The sequence below is a fragment of the Biomphalaria glabrata genome, chromosome 5, assembly GCF_947242115.1.
Source record: "Biomphalaria glabrata chromosome 5, xgBioGlab47.1, whole genome shotgun sequence".
Taxonomy (NCBI): domain Eukaryota; kingdom Metazoa; phylum Mollusca; class Gastropoda; family Planorbidae; genus Biomphalaria; species Biomphalaria glabrata.
The window spans coordinates 15,657,628-15,671,952 of record NC_074715.1 but is presented as its reverse complement, the minus strand read 5'-3'; the positions used below and the strand labels follow the sequence as shown (position 1 = coordinate 15,671,952).

The window sequence follows — 14,325 nt, the reverse complement described above, 5'->3', positions numbered from 1 at the left end:
ATGAATAAAACACACACTCAAATTGGCACAGGAAAAGGAGATGAAGATTCAGAACCTAATTCTAAAATAGCTAAACTAGATTGTTCTCTCTCAACTTTATCATCAAATCTCGACTGTCAAATAGCAGACGAGCCATGCTCCAAAACCAAGTCCAACTCGCTCAACAATTTGCTCAATACAGGTTTTTTAAATGATGGTTTGATGAGCAAACTTCATAAAGATTTTGTATCAGGAACAGATCATGTCAATGGTAAAGAAATATATTGTCTAGATCCAGATGGCTGCCTTGTACAGTGGTAGTGCAGTTTGCATGCTGGACTGTACTGTTGATTGTTAGGACTTATTGAACTTACTTATTGTCACTTAAGTCACTTAAGACACTTATCAATGGTCTCGGGTTCAAACCCTGTCCACTCCATCCTCCTTCTCTTCATGACAATACTTAGTCTTCATCCTGTGGGAGGTTTAGACTAGGAAGTAAATTATCTTCAACTCTGAAGGAACATCCGAAACATGAAAAATGTAAAACTTTTTACAAACAAACAAACATTTTAGTTGAGTACAGAGACTAGATTGATTGATTGATGCAAAATTATAAATATAGAGAATTAGAGTAAAGCTGCCTTATCAAACACCACCCTTTTCTATAACGTCTCACCATATTTTTATCAAGGCATCTTTATTTTGATGGTTATTACAGAAATACTGTGGGTAGTACTGTGCGCAATCCATTTTTCTAATTTTTAACACATTTATTTTTGTATTCCTATGTAAGATCATTTTTCTACCAGGCGAAAAGTACACTAGTATAAAAGCTTTTTTTTTTTTTAACTCATCCACATCAATGGGAGTGCTTGATACCTGCATGGTGCATTAGCCAAGCAAGACATTTGGCCTCGCAGATTGAGTGGAGAACGTATATAACTTATTGTACTTCCCTTGCTTTCCATTAATCCTATTCAGAGTTATGGGGGTGTTTGATAAGGGAAACCTTTCAAAAAATGCAACAACATTGAACAAAAATTTCTTTTGAGTTTTCATGTATTTTTATGCAATTTCTTTAATGTTCAAAGCAAAAATAAATGTAATCAGTAATTTTTTAAAACATAATTACTTCCCTTTGCCAAAAAAAAATTATATTAAGTACATTCTCTCCCCTGCCATTGCTAAATCTATTTATAGCATTCACCATACCTAAATGACACGTGTATTGCAATTAGTCTACGTGTTTTCTTTTTTTTTTTTTTTTTTGCATATGGTAGTTCACCTCTTGCTTGACCAGAAAATACCTGAAGTGAAAGAATTAGATGATTAAAACATTTTTGAAATACATTTCGTTTGATATGGTATATTGTTTACAAGGCGTTCTTCTTATATATTACAGACATTATTTTAAAAAAGAAGATAATTACTTCTTACGCATTTCATGTGTCAATCTAGTCATGAAATATTAATCGCTGTCAGGGAAAAAATTGTCTGATAAGGTTTGGCATACCTACCCCCACCCCTCTTTGACATTAGAATTTTTTTTATGCATATTGAAACTTGGCAACATATCTATTTTTTTTTAGACCAATGGATGATGAGTTTATAGATGTTTTCATTTTTTTTTCTAGGTAGTCAGGTATGGAGCTACAACAATTCAGATGCGAAAAATCCCTGCTATTCGGCTTAATTTTTTCGATAAGGCAGCTTTACTCTAATTATTGGCAAAGTTAATTGTTTACTTTAGAAATTTAAATAAAACATTGAGATCCAGATCTAGAGTCTAGTCTAAATTTTATATCTTGACTCTTCAAAATGAAAAAGCCACTAGATCTAGAATCTAGATTCTAATTCCTTGCTGGTCATCACAAGATCTCCTATTTTGATCTATGCTATCTATAGAGTATATAGAATGTTCCTCCAAATTCCGAAGATATTTAGAACTAGCCCAAACCTCCAACAGGATGATGAGGTATGAAAGTAGGTAGATTTTGACCCTGGGACCTTAAAGGCTATCATATTACAGTCCAGAACGCATACCACATGACCAGCAGCCATCCTGGTCGTGCTCTTGGGCCTATTTAAATTGATCATCCTAAAACATTAATTGGAATTTCTCTTTTTAAAATGACCATCCTAAAACATTACTCTTTTTAAGCTATTGACAATCTGCAAAAATTTTTATTTATCACACACATGAGTTTCCACTTTAGTGATACCACCTTTGCCAACAGCTTAACTTTTTCTTTGTGAATAAAATCTATGTAATCTTGATATTTGCATTTGAAGTTGATTGAAATATTATTTTTATTATTAGAGTTAAGCAGTTACCTGACATTAGCTGGGAAAAGTAAAGGTGGTTAGTTATTTTGCTGGCCATATTACACCCCCTTTAACTATGGGGCACAGAAACAGATGAATTGTTTGTCATCTACCCCATATCTCACAAAATTAAAGCCAGTAGTTCTAGATCTAACTGTTGGATGATTAGTAAAAAAAAACCCTTAAAGATAACCTATAGCTATGTCTAGCAAAGGCAAACTATTATATATGAAATCAATGTATATTATTACATTTTCATTTTTGTTTTATTTTGTGTATTTAGATTCCTTTGGCATAACTCTAAGCTGTGTGCCCTATCGACATTGCTTGATACCTGATTTCATTATTGACAAAGAATATATCCAGACATTACAATCTGTTCTGTTAGATCTTCCAATGAAAAGAAAAAATAATGATCTCTATACTTTTCTTCAGGTTGGTATAGTTTGGTTTATGTAATATAATAAATTAACATTAACTGTTGAATTTTTGTTTTTCATAATTATGTTATTGACTCACAGGCTCTAACTTATTGTTTCTCTCCTTGTATTCACCGTAGAGTGTTGAACTTAATGATAGTCCTGATCCAACTATTGCAACATTCAGGTAAGAACATTCTAATTGTTAGTAAATTTAAAACATACTTGGTTGATAAAATTAATTTATGTCACCAAAAAAAATCCTCTCTAATGTGATTAACAGTTGGGAAAAGGTTACATGTTGTGGCTTTGCGTTTTCATTTTTTTTTTTTTTTTTCCTGCTTTGTCTGGGAATTTTTAATTATGTTCTTTGCACTTAGTTTAAAAAAAAACAAACTTGAATCAATAGAGAGATAAATTAATATATCCATGCATACTTTATAGTTTATCGTTCGTATGAAAGGTCGATGGGGCCTCATTCTTTAGTTACCAATGTAAACAATGTTAACTTTAGTGGTATAGTCACAGTAGAAGATCAGGGGGGAAATAAAGAGGCAGACAAAAAAAAAAACAACAGGAAGACAGCATCTGTTAATGAATTTGGGTGAGACACTAAGTTAAGCTGAAACTGAAATGGATTGCACTGGTCATAATAACACTTGTGGAAGTGCTGACTGGGATGACAGAGGTAAAGCGAGTCTATGATCCATTTACCACCAACCACAACCACAAGTATTAGTAAATTGTATGTAGAAGTGCACTATGCATATAGTTTGATCACCAGCTCAGTAATACTTTCCTCACTACCCCTTCATACCAGAGGCTTAATGAGAGGGGCAAAGGGGGCATGATGTCCTGGGCGCCACCCTCAGGGGGAGCCACACGCAACCTATATTTCTGTGATGTGATGTTCATGGAAAGGGGGGAGGGGGGGGGGGCTAAAATGTACCTTGCTCTGGGCGTACATTTTGCTCACTACAGCTCATACACTATGCTTCATAGACATACATACTTAAAGGATGTAGTTTAATTTTAATAATAGTTACTTTCCTTGTTTTTTCTTCCATCAGTTTGTCACTATAATAACTTTGTGTGTTTTAGGTCATTGTGTATGTCTGTGAAACAGTTTGTTTCAGAAGTGACTGGGATAGTGCTCAATGACAAAATTGATTTGTTCTGTTCACAGTATAAATACAAAGGTGATTTACATTTTTTAAAAATCTTTTTTTTATTTGTGATCCAGATCAGAAAATGTTTTCAAACTGTATTTGCTTTTTGAGATCTTGTGTAGGTCTACCCTGTTAAAATTAAACATGACAGTATATACATATATTTATTATTATTAAATATAATTAAAACAATTCAGTGAAATTAAAAAAAAAACCTGTAATATGTATCCTTTGTGTGTGTGTGTGTGTTATCTTGCCTGTGAGATCAAAGAAACAAATTAATATTGGTTAATTTGGGTCTCCATTTGAAATTTATTATTCAAAACAATGTTGATAAGTATAGAGCAGAGCATTGCCTAATACAAATATATACAGACTTGTTAATACATTTTCAAACAAACAAAACAAACATGTGCTTTGATGGATGAATTTTCATTATATAGTCCCTTGAGAAGTTGTAAAGGGAAAAGATAAGTCTCTTGAGACGCAACATGCTACAGAAGCCCTAAAAATGAAGACAAATAAATTTGGCTAATCATTCGTTTTAGAGATTTTAGATTTTTAGAGACTCTAATTGTTAAAATAACACACACATCTGAATTAGTACTTTTATAGGTATTTGAATCATGTTTCTGGAATGCAATGTTACTATAGTTTCTTTGTGTTCATTCCTTCTTTTTCAATTCTTGCATCCTGTTTCAACGTGCATTCACATCATTCCACATTCACACCACACTGCAAACTGACGGTAGCTCATTCTTTTATAACTTTATTTCTCTGTTTCATAAAATTCATAAAATCTTGATTTTTTTTTTCATTTTTTATTAAACCATGATTCCAGATGTTTTGCTTTGTCATGATGATGAACTAGAAGCACGCAGAGTAGCGTTTATTTACTACCTTGTTCCTGAGACTTGGCAGAAATCAGATGGAGGAACATTGGATTTGTTTAGCACAGATGGTAGACTACATGCTTTTGTACAATTTTTTCCATATTAGATTCTCATGTATTATCTTTTTGACAACTGGCTGTTTAAACAAAAATCAATGTGTTTTTTTCTCAATAGAAAATATTGATTGGCTAAATATGTGAAATAATGACTGAGAGGCAGAGTTTAGATAATTTGTTGTTTTGTATCACAATAATTTTATTCCTAAATCTTCTCAGTTTTAATGAGTATTGTACCAGATACCAGGAAAAGTTTTAATTATTTGGCATATTGATAACCGCACAGCACTTTCCAAAACTAGCAGCCTTGTTAAGAATACATTACCTGCTTTTGAATCTGAATTTAAGGGAGAAAACCCTTTTTTTTTATGGCTATAACATTGCAACTTATTTGTTAAGAAAAGAAAATAATTGTTTGAAATCTAGTTACTAGTAATTTTTTTTTCACACAATGCAGTAATGGAAATAAAATATATTTATATTAAATTACAGAGTTTGGACAGCCTGGAGCTATTATCAAGTCCATAGTTCCTGTCAGAAATAATTTTCTGTTCTTTGAAGTATCTGAGAAATCTTTCCATCAGGTAGAGTTGATTGAAAGATCTTGTTTCACATTTTCTGTTAAACAAACTGTGTATGAGTTGATTTGATTTCATCCAATACATTCTGTTAGTACTGTGTATGCACTGACTGACATCACTATTTTTCATCTACAAAATGCTGAGAGTATAAATGTTGTGGTGCAAACTCTCTCTATTCCCCCCATCCCTCTTTGGTAGTCTTTTCTACAATGTAAACATAAAATTTAATAGATCTAGTGTCAGTAAAAGTCTCTCTCTCTCTGGCATTTTACACCTTATCAAGTACTTACTTCTCTTTGCAACTTCTCAATGGGACTAAAGAGATCATTCTTTGATACCCATGCATGGTCATTGATTGGCCCATTTGCTGTCACCTGAGTGTAATCACCAGTGAATGTACATTCATACATTATAAGTAAAGTAAAATTCCCCTTTCAGACCTTGTCGTCTATAAGGCACGGTACGTGACGTTTTGGCGACGGGACGTTTTGGCGCGAGCCTTTTTGGCGACGGGACATTTTGGCGCGAGATATCATTTGACGATAATTTAATAAGCACGTAGCTTTTATAACAATGTTTATTTCACTCTACCATAATATTGTATGTATAGTATGAATTCTAACACCGTTCAGCGAATTTTTTTTTTTTTAATTATAAAGGTTTTGCTTATTTCATGAATATAGGTCTATAATAAGTCAGATTTCTGAATGGTAATGACATGCTATTTGTGAGTTCTGCTAATCGCACTGGATGACATTTTTGGATTTCTTTCCAAAAGATTTTTTTTTATTTGACATTAGTGTAATATACGAACTAGCTAAGTGTCACACTTTAATATAACAAAAACCATGTTAGCATCTAAAGCTCTATTACGCTGAATGATGACAATAACTCCACACATAGTAAAGATAAAGACACGTAATGTGGTCAGTACAAACTCTAACGTGAAAAGATATATTTTGAGAAATTGGGTAGGGGTGACGCAGGTAGAGTTAAACAAATGAAGACAAGACCAGCACCGAGCACTGGTCGTTGGCGTCATGCGTCTGGCGATCATCTCCTTGGGAATGGTCATTACATGTGACACCTATCCTGGCCCCTCTCTTCTGCTCACATTTCACTCCTTGTATATACTCTTTCCTCCACCCCTCCCCTCTCTCGCGCGATTTTTGTTTTTAATTTTAACGTAGTATCTTAAAAAAACTTTTTTGAAAATAAAAGTGTGCCTCTTAATAAACACACATACACAAGCCAAAATGTTTATTAAAGAAAATTATGTGAAAAACAAACACACATTTACATTAATAAGTTAAAAAATATGTCTTAACACAAACACTCATGCAAAACATAGATATGAATAATTCTTTTAAAAGAAATAATACAATAAACGTACATAATGTATTTTGCGCCAAAACGGCTCGCGCCAAAACGACTTTCGCGCCAAAACGGCCTGCTTTGATAGGGCAGATGAAGTAAAGGTAGATTCTGTGGCCTACGTTTTTTTTGAGGGTGTCATGTGGTTAGCACAAGGACCAATCATCTTTACTTTTCCCCAACTAATGTCAGGTACCCATTAGAGCTGGGTGGACTTAGAGGTGCCCAAAAAATCCCAAAATTAAAATTCCAGTCTTCACCAGGATTCAAACCTGGGACTTCTGATTCAGAGGCCGAGTGCTTTACTGCTTGGCCAACGCGCCTCCTACATTCATGCATTACACAAGAAAATATTACTAATTAGAATCCAATCATTGTTAAATTTTATTTGAATCCAATCAGTTTTAACTTTATTAAATTTGCAGTGTTTCATTGTACATGTTTTCTTTTACTATATTATTTAATTATTTAGAATTTCTATTTGACTCTTACTAGGTGATATGCTTTTTTTTATTTAGTACCTCTGAAGATTAGTTGTGATGAATGGAAAAATCTGCATAACCTTGAAGTTTGAGAGTTGACATTTAGAGGAGAAAAGTAAAATGTTTATAATCAGCTTCTCAAAAGATGTATTTCTCCTCTGTATTGCAGGTGTCTGAGGTGTTGTCTAAGACGACGACTAGACTCTCTATTAGTGGCTGGTTTCATGGTGCGCCACTACCCAGACCATTACCTTATGTGGAAGTCCTAGAGCCAGCCTTGCCATTTGGGAATATTGATGTGAGTTTAACAGTTTAACTTCATATAGAAAAAAATAATACTATATGCAAAAAAAAAATAAAAAAATACATGTTATGCTTAAGCGGTGCATTCCACTTTTAAGCTATCAAAAAAAAAAATCACTGATTATACATTAGCCTGCTTCTCTGTTCAATGAAGTCACATTGCATTTTGAGAACTACAAATTTATATTCTGGAGTAAGTTACTTGAGGGTTTAAAATTTTTTTGTTCATTTTAAATGTAAAAATGAGTAATTAAATTAAAGTTTTAAGTTAAGTTGTACCTGTGGTTTCAGAGTAACATATTAAAAAATACCTTGTTAGGTTTCAGTATTAAATATTTACAAAAATGAATCACAACATTTTAAAAATAAACAACTCAAAACACTTTTTAATTTAAACAATGTAAACAAAAACTTTGATCTCCATTATTGTTAATAGATAAGATTCACCTGACCAACTTGAATGCCATTCTTTATACCTTTGCATACTTTTAATTGATGTCCATTGTGTATGCTTGCTCTGTGTTCTTTTTATTTATTTGTTTTATCTTGTCTTCAGGAAGAAATATTTTACTCTTGGTTCAACCCACTGTACTTAGACCCTGAGGTTCAGGCTGATATAAGGAACAAATTTGAAGAGGACTCTGAGATTGAGCTTCAAGATTTCATTCAGGTAATGTACCAGCAGCAACACAACCTGAAAAATGTAATTAACAAGAAAAAAAAAATAGATATGTTACAGCTATGTCTATGACATATGTAACCAAATATGCAGGTCAATATTGGGTCTGCATAGCTTGTTTTTATTTTTTCATGTTTCTTATGTTCCTTCAGAATGTAAGATTATTACATTCTAGCAGCAACCTCCAGCAGGTTGCTGGAAATGGCCTCAGACAGGGTTCAAACCTGGAGTCATTGAGACAACAGTCCAGAGCATTAACCACATGACTAGGCAGACTTGAAATACTGTGCTCATCTTTCATCTTTGGACTCTGTGCGTTATTAGTGTAGGATATACTCTCAAAGCCTATAAACATTTCCAAAAGTTTGAAATGCCTCCTTCATAATAAAGGATAAACTCATTCTCATAAACTAATAAACATATGGTTTTATTTTTTAGGACAAGCTCATACAAATACTATTTCTTTGTTTCACTTAGTGATCAAATGAGGATTCTGAACTAGCTTTTACACCAGAGGAATAAACTTCATTTTGATACCCAATTGACACGTAAACCATTATTAACATGATACTGACAAATATATTAATACCTGCTGGATATGACCTGTGACCTGCGGGATGGAATTTAGTTATTACTGATCTAGTGGATTGGATTTAGATCTTTGTCAAAAATGGCAAATTTTCCCTTCACAATTTTATTTTACAATGTAAATAATAGTAGTGTGAAAATGGGTTTGCCTATTTAGCCGACATATTCATATCAGATATAAAATACTGTGAAAACTGCTGATTTGTTTAAATGTTTTGTGGGTTTTTTTTTTTTCATTTCTAAGGCCCCCCAGTTGGGGAAGCAGCATTAAAGATATACTATGATTATTTATGCAAAGTTTTGTTTAGATTGGTCAAAGTTTTGTTTAGATTGGTCGAATGCTTTTAATTTCTATACAGGACATACATACCTACATATACATTACATTCAATAATATATATTAGATTTTGTTTTTGTTTTGTGTGTTCTAGAAAGGTAAATACAAAAGTCTTGAGGCTGCCCTGAAAGATCACAAAGTAAATTGGTCTACTTTAGGACCTGCTAATAAAAGGTAAAGTAATATTGAGGCTTTATAATTTAAAGATTGTTTCCTAATTCATTGAATTTTTCATCAGTATTGATGAAATATATAGAAATACTTTAAAATAATGTTTTTACTTCTTGAAATATCTCTTTAAAATTGATTAGATCTGTTTAGTAAAGTTTAAGTAAGTTTTAATAAGTTTAGTAAATTGTTTAGTGAAATTTTTTTTTTATCTATACATTTAACAGGCATTATTTTGGAGCAGATAAAAGTAGCCTTCCACCAATAGTGTCTGAGTTCCTTCAGGTTATGCAGTCAGATGCTACATTCCTTGTGATGTCCAGTTTGACAGGCCTCAAACTGCATCCTCTGGCTCCAACAGATTCGGATGAAACTGAGCCAAGCTCATCAACATCAAGCAGTAACACAAGTAGCTTTAGTTAACATTGTCTTCACATAACTAGTTGACTTTATGTTCCTATTGTCAATTCTTAAGAGCCTTGAAGTACAGTTACAAAGTCTGCTTAGTACATCAACCCTCATCCCATTCAATTTTAGTGGATGGCTCTGGGCTTGCTTGCAATCAATTATTCCTTTATCTCATGTCTTTTATATAATTTGGCATTGTATCCCATGCTGGAGTTGGATTTGAGATAAAACCAGCTCAATTAATTTTTTTTTTTATAGGTGTTAGGTAGCTAGGTAAAATTCAATCTTAACTGATAGTTGACAAGTGTAACTTAGCCAAATGAGCTCATTTAGGGACTTAAGGACTTGTTCACTCTTTACCACTTGGTTTTGCATTCTGTTACACAACTACACCTTATTTAACATATTTTTACAAAGCTTACATCAACTCACTTTGGTAAAAAGTAATATATAGGTTATTTCTCCCACACCCAATCTTGGATCAAGTTGAAATTTTGCACTATTATTTCTTGTATCTGGCAACACAAGAATCAATAAAATAAATAAACCAATTAGTTACTTAGCTATTGATAATTAATTAGTTTTTTGGTATCGAACAAGTGGAAGAAATTGTACTTGACATATTTTTTGGTATAAGTTGAATTAGTCCCCTTTATACTTTGTGTAGAGAATTAGGAGGCCTGAGCCCTTGAGTTCGAATTCAAATTGTACAACTTTTTTTTTTAAATGCATTGAAAAAGCGATCATGATAACCTTCACCCACCCAGATATTCCTTTCTTTCTCTCTACCCCTCCCCCTCTTTCATAGCACATTGAGAAAGCTAAAAGCATGAAACAATTGGTAAAAATATTTCTATTTTTTTAATATCTGTATTGTTATTTATATATTTTGTATATATTATGTAAATTTAAAGTTTTTCATTTTATGTGAAGATATTAATCTACTAAAATGTATTTTCTAGCATCCGAGGCCTCTAATCCCCGGTGTAAGAGTGAAGTACGTAGATGGCAGCATGGATGCTACACTCTGGCTCACGATACTGACCCAGACATGACTGACTTTGCTTTGGATACTATTTTATATATTGGCTGCGAGAAAGGTAAACTCAGCAACACTATATCTGGGTACACTTTTTTCCTTTGAGTTATTCCCAGGTTTGAATTCTAGTATAGAAGTATTTTTACTTGGATCTGGGGAAACCCTGGTTTTAGTTCTTGAGCCTATCTACACACTAATTTTGTAAACAATATGGGCTATGTAAAACCATCAAGAAAAAAAAAAATTCTTTGCCTTTTGAGACCCAGTGTTATTATGTGAAGAGATTTAACAAAAGTGGCCCACACACTTAGCGTCCTTCTTAAGTTTACTCAGCTAATGTCAGGTACCCAATGGGTAGACTCATGAGTGTCGTATATTCTTGACTTTAAATTTCGGCTGGGAGGTTAGAGCTTTGCTTCTCTTCTAAGCTTATAGCTCTTAATTTGAATAAAAAAAAATGTTTGGCCATTTTACATAGGTCTCTAAGTTTTTAAAAATTAAGTTTCTTTCTTCTATTGTCAGTTATTGTCGTGAAATATTTCAGTCCAAATTTCTTTGTGACATGTTGTAACAAGAACTGAATAGAAAATTAACACTTTTTTTTTTAACATGGATTTCTAAAGTGTCCACCTTGCCTTTCTGTGAATCTTGACTCACCTAAATTGACCTAACCATTATTCTTAAGACTTTGCATTGGTGACTTTGTTTAATGTAGTGAATTAAACTGACACTATTTTGAGCTAATGTTTACATTGCCTTTGTTTCAGACTGGGACAGTGATTGTGGAGGGTATACATCCTACATAGCTAAAGGAGAGGATGAAGAGGTGAGAAAAGAAAGTGGCACTTCTGGTTTGAAAGAAAAAATATATGTTCAGGGATAGTGCTGACATATACACATATTTTTTTTTCATTTTGTAGCTTTAGCAACAGCAAGGAAACTGATTAATAAAAGAAAATTAGGCATTTGAAAAAGTTCTTTAGAGAAAATAAAATATCTGAAAATTTAAAATGGAAAGAAAACTAAATAGTAGAGCCAAAAAAAAAAAGAAAAATACAATAGTGTAGGCCTATTTGATTTGAAAAATTCCTTATCATTTGTTTTTTTTTCTCATTTTGTCAGCACCATTCTTAATTATGAAGAGTTAGTAAAGTAAACAAAAAAATAATAAAGTACTTCATGAAAACATTGTAATTTGCGATTCCAAACATCTTCTAGTTTCAGTAATTTAAAATACAGCAACTATAATCTCCATGGAACCTTAATATAAGAAATATCCAGTTATTTTATTCTAAATCTGTATCTTACAACACAAAACAATCAACATTTTAGTAGTACAACTATTGTTTAACCTTTTGTGCACATTTTTTGTTTCTCCAGTTGTTGTCAGTGTTTCCTTCAGGCAACTCACTAGCTCTGGTGTACAGAGATAAAAACACTGTCAAATTTGTAAAGCATCTGAATCATAAAATAACTGAGACATCACCTGCTTGTTTTTATGAAATAAATACTGTTTATTATGAATGAAAAGAAATATACATTGTTTTCGTTTTCTGTCATATATATGTTATTTTGGTCATAAATTTAAATAATATTCTTCTATTGTTGTTTTTGTTGTGTTTATTTTATTTAAGATATTTATTTTAAAAACCCCAGCTATCTTTAAAGTAGTAATTGTGGCTTAGAACTAGATTGCATAAAAACTCATACAGAGAATAGTAAATCTGCGTTTTTGGTCTAGAGCTAACTTGTTGAATAATTAAAGAATACAATTTGTAATAAGAGGCTTGTAAGATTCCTTTCTTTTAGAAGACTTCAATAAAAGTATAGTAACAATAATTAATAGTATTATAGGCCTATACAACACGGAACCAAAACCAACAACTGCTAAGCTTGTGCTGGGAACAAGGAATGGTCCCCTAAGAATTGAAGGATTCATCGTAACAATTCATAAAAATGAAGGTGACTTCTCCGATTGTAACAGCTATAGAGACATTTCACTTTTTGGCATAGTTGAAAAGGCTTATGCTAGAGTAATTCTGAAGCGGCTGCAGATCTTGGCGGAATATGAGTTCATCCAGAATCGCAGTGCGTCTTTAGGGTGGGGTCATCCACACAAAAATATGATTTTCTCCCTGCGGCAGCTGTAGGAGAAGAGCAGAGAACAAAAGCAGTCACTCTTTATAGTTTCTATTGATTTGACCTTGTTAGCAGAACCTTTTTTTTTTTTTTGGCCGTATAAGAGAGAATCGGCAGTCCAAACAAGCTACGGAAACTAGTGTCAATTTTTCATGAGAATATGAAGGGCACTGTACAGTTTAACAGTTCCGCCTCTATGCCATCTCCATCAGAGTAAAACAAGGATGTATTCTGAAGCCAACACTATTCGGCATCTTCAGTTGTACTCACCAGCGCTTTTAAATCCCTGGAAGATGGAGCATATATCCACAGTAGATCTGATGGAAAGCTATTTAACCTGACACATCTTAAGCCAATACGAATAGACGGCAAATCTTGATTAGGGAACTGCTGTTCGCCAATGATGTGGCACTCATATCTCATTCACAAGAAGGATTACAAAAGCAAGTGAATGCTTTGGCAGCTGCTAGTCAAAAGTTTAGCCGTGCAATAAGCCTCCTCAAGACCGAAATCCTGGCAAAAGACATAGCAGAAATACCTGCGATACATTTTGGAAATCACACGCTTACTGTGGTGTAGTAATTCACTTACTTGGGATCAACAATCGGCAGCAACCTAGATTTAGACACTGAACTGACAAAAAGAATAGGAAAGGCTTTGGCAGAATTGGCAAAACTCTCCAAGCGCGTCTGGGAAAATGCAAAATTGACTACGGCAACCAAAATCCTAGTCTACAATGCCTCTGTTGTGAGCACTCTTCTTTATGGTAGTGAGAGCTGGTCAACATACATGCGTCATGGGGAAAGATTAAATAGCTTTCACTTACGCTGCCAGCGACGCATAATGTGCATCTTCTAGAGGGATCATGTCTCCAAACATGGCGTTTTGAAACTGGCTAATATGCACAGATTCTATGCTCTTTTGACACTGCCTCAGACATGCCAGATGGAAGAATCCCTAAAGACATCCTAAATGTTCAGCTTGCGGAGGGAGTCTGACCCAAGGTCTACCCAAGACTAACCTACCGAGATGTCTGCAAGCGAGACATGAGAACCACAGGCATCAACGAAAGTGTTTGGTATGAGATAGCCTAAGACCGTAAAGCATGGAGACAGACTGTGCATGCTGATACGAGCCTTGCCGAGAGCAAACGAAACGTAGCTGCCTTAGTCAAGAAAAAGAAAAGGAAAGCTGCTTTATCAGCTAGCCCTTAAGCAAATGCACTGCACCATACATGCATGAACTGTGGCAAACTCTGCCGCTCCAGAATTGACTAGTCACTCCAGATTCTGCCCCCCCCCCCTTTTTTCAAGACAAAACCAAAACTAGTGAATCGTCAGGTCTGGGTGCATTCATTGTTTTCCGAGACAGAAGGAGACAAAT

The 14,325-nt window shown here is 33.7% G+C and overlaps 1 protein-coding gene across 2 annotated transcripts; it reads left to right on the top strand.

Moving 5' to 3' along the window:
- On the top strand, nucleotides 1–12,337 carry LOC106064408 (prolyl 3-hydroxylase OGFOD1-like). 2 transcript variants are annotated; one of them, XM_013222974.2, is made up of 13 exons: nucleotides 1–250; nucleotides 2,591–2,742; nucleotides 2,867–2,913; nucleotides 3,828–3,925; nucleotides 4,737–4,856; nucleotides 5,337–5,428; nucleotides 7,451–7,579; nucleotides 8,141–8,254; nucleotides 9,283–9,362; nucleotides 9,584–9,756; nucleotides 10,727–10,864; nucleotides 11,571–11,629; nucleotides 12,184–12,337. In XM_013222974.2, the coding sequence occupies exons 1-13, from the start codon at nucleotides 1–3 to the stop codon at nucleotides 12,328–12,330; spliced, it is 1,599 nt and encodes a 532-aa protein (XP_013078428.2). In that variant the 3' UTR covers nucleotides 12,331–12,337. The 2 variants fall into 2 exon arrangements, with proteins under 2 accessions (XP_013078428.2, XP_013078420.2); XM_013222966.2 differs by having other exon boundaries at nucleotides 9,584–9,765.
- The last annotated feature ends 1,988 nt before the right edge of the window (nucleotides 12,338–14,325 follow it).

What these genes read in the sequence shown, in the direction of transcription:
- LOC106064408 (XM_013222966.2), top strand. Translation starts at nt 1, where the DNA reads ATGAATAAAACACACACTCAAATTGGCACAGGAAAAGGAGATGAAGAT. An exon ending in AGCTTCAAGATTTCATTCAG is followed by an intron (nt 8,255 to 9,282) that starts GTAATGTACCAG and finishes TGTGTGTTCTAG; the next exon opens with AAAGGTAAATACAAAAGTCT. An exon ending in TTAGGACCTGCTAATAAAAG is followed by an intron (nt 9,363 to 9,583) that starts GTAAAGTAATAT and finishes TACATTTAACAG; the next exon opens with GCATTATTTTGGAGCAGATA.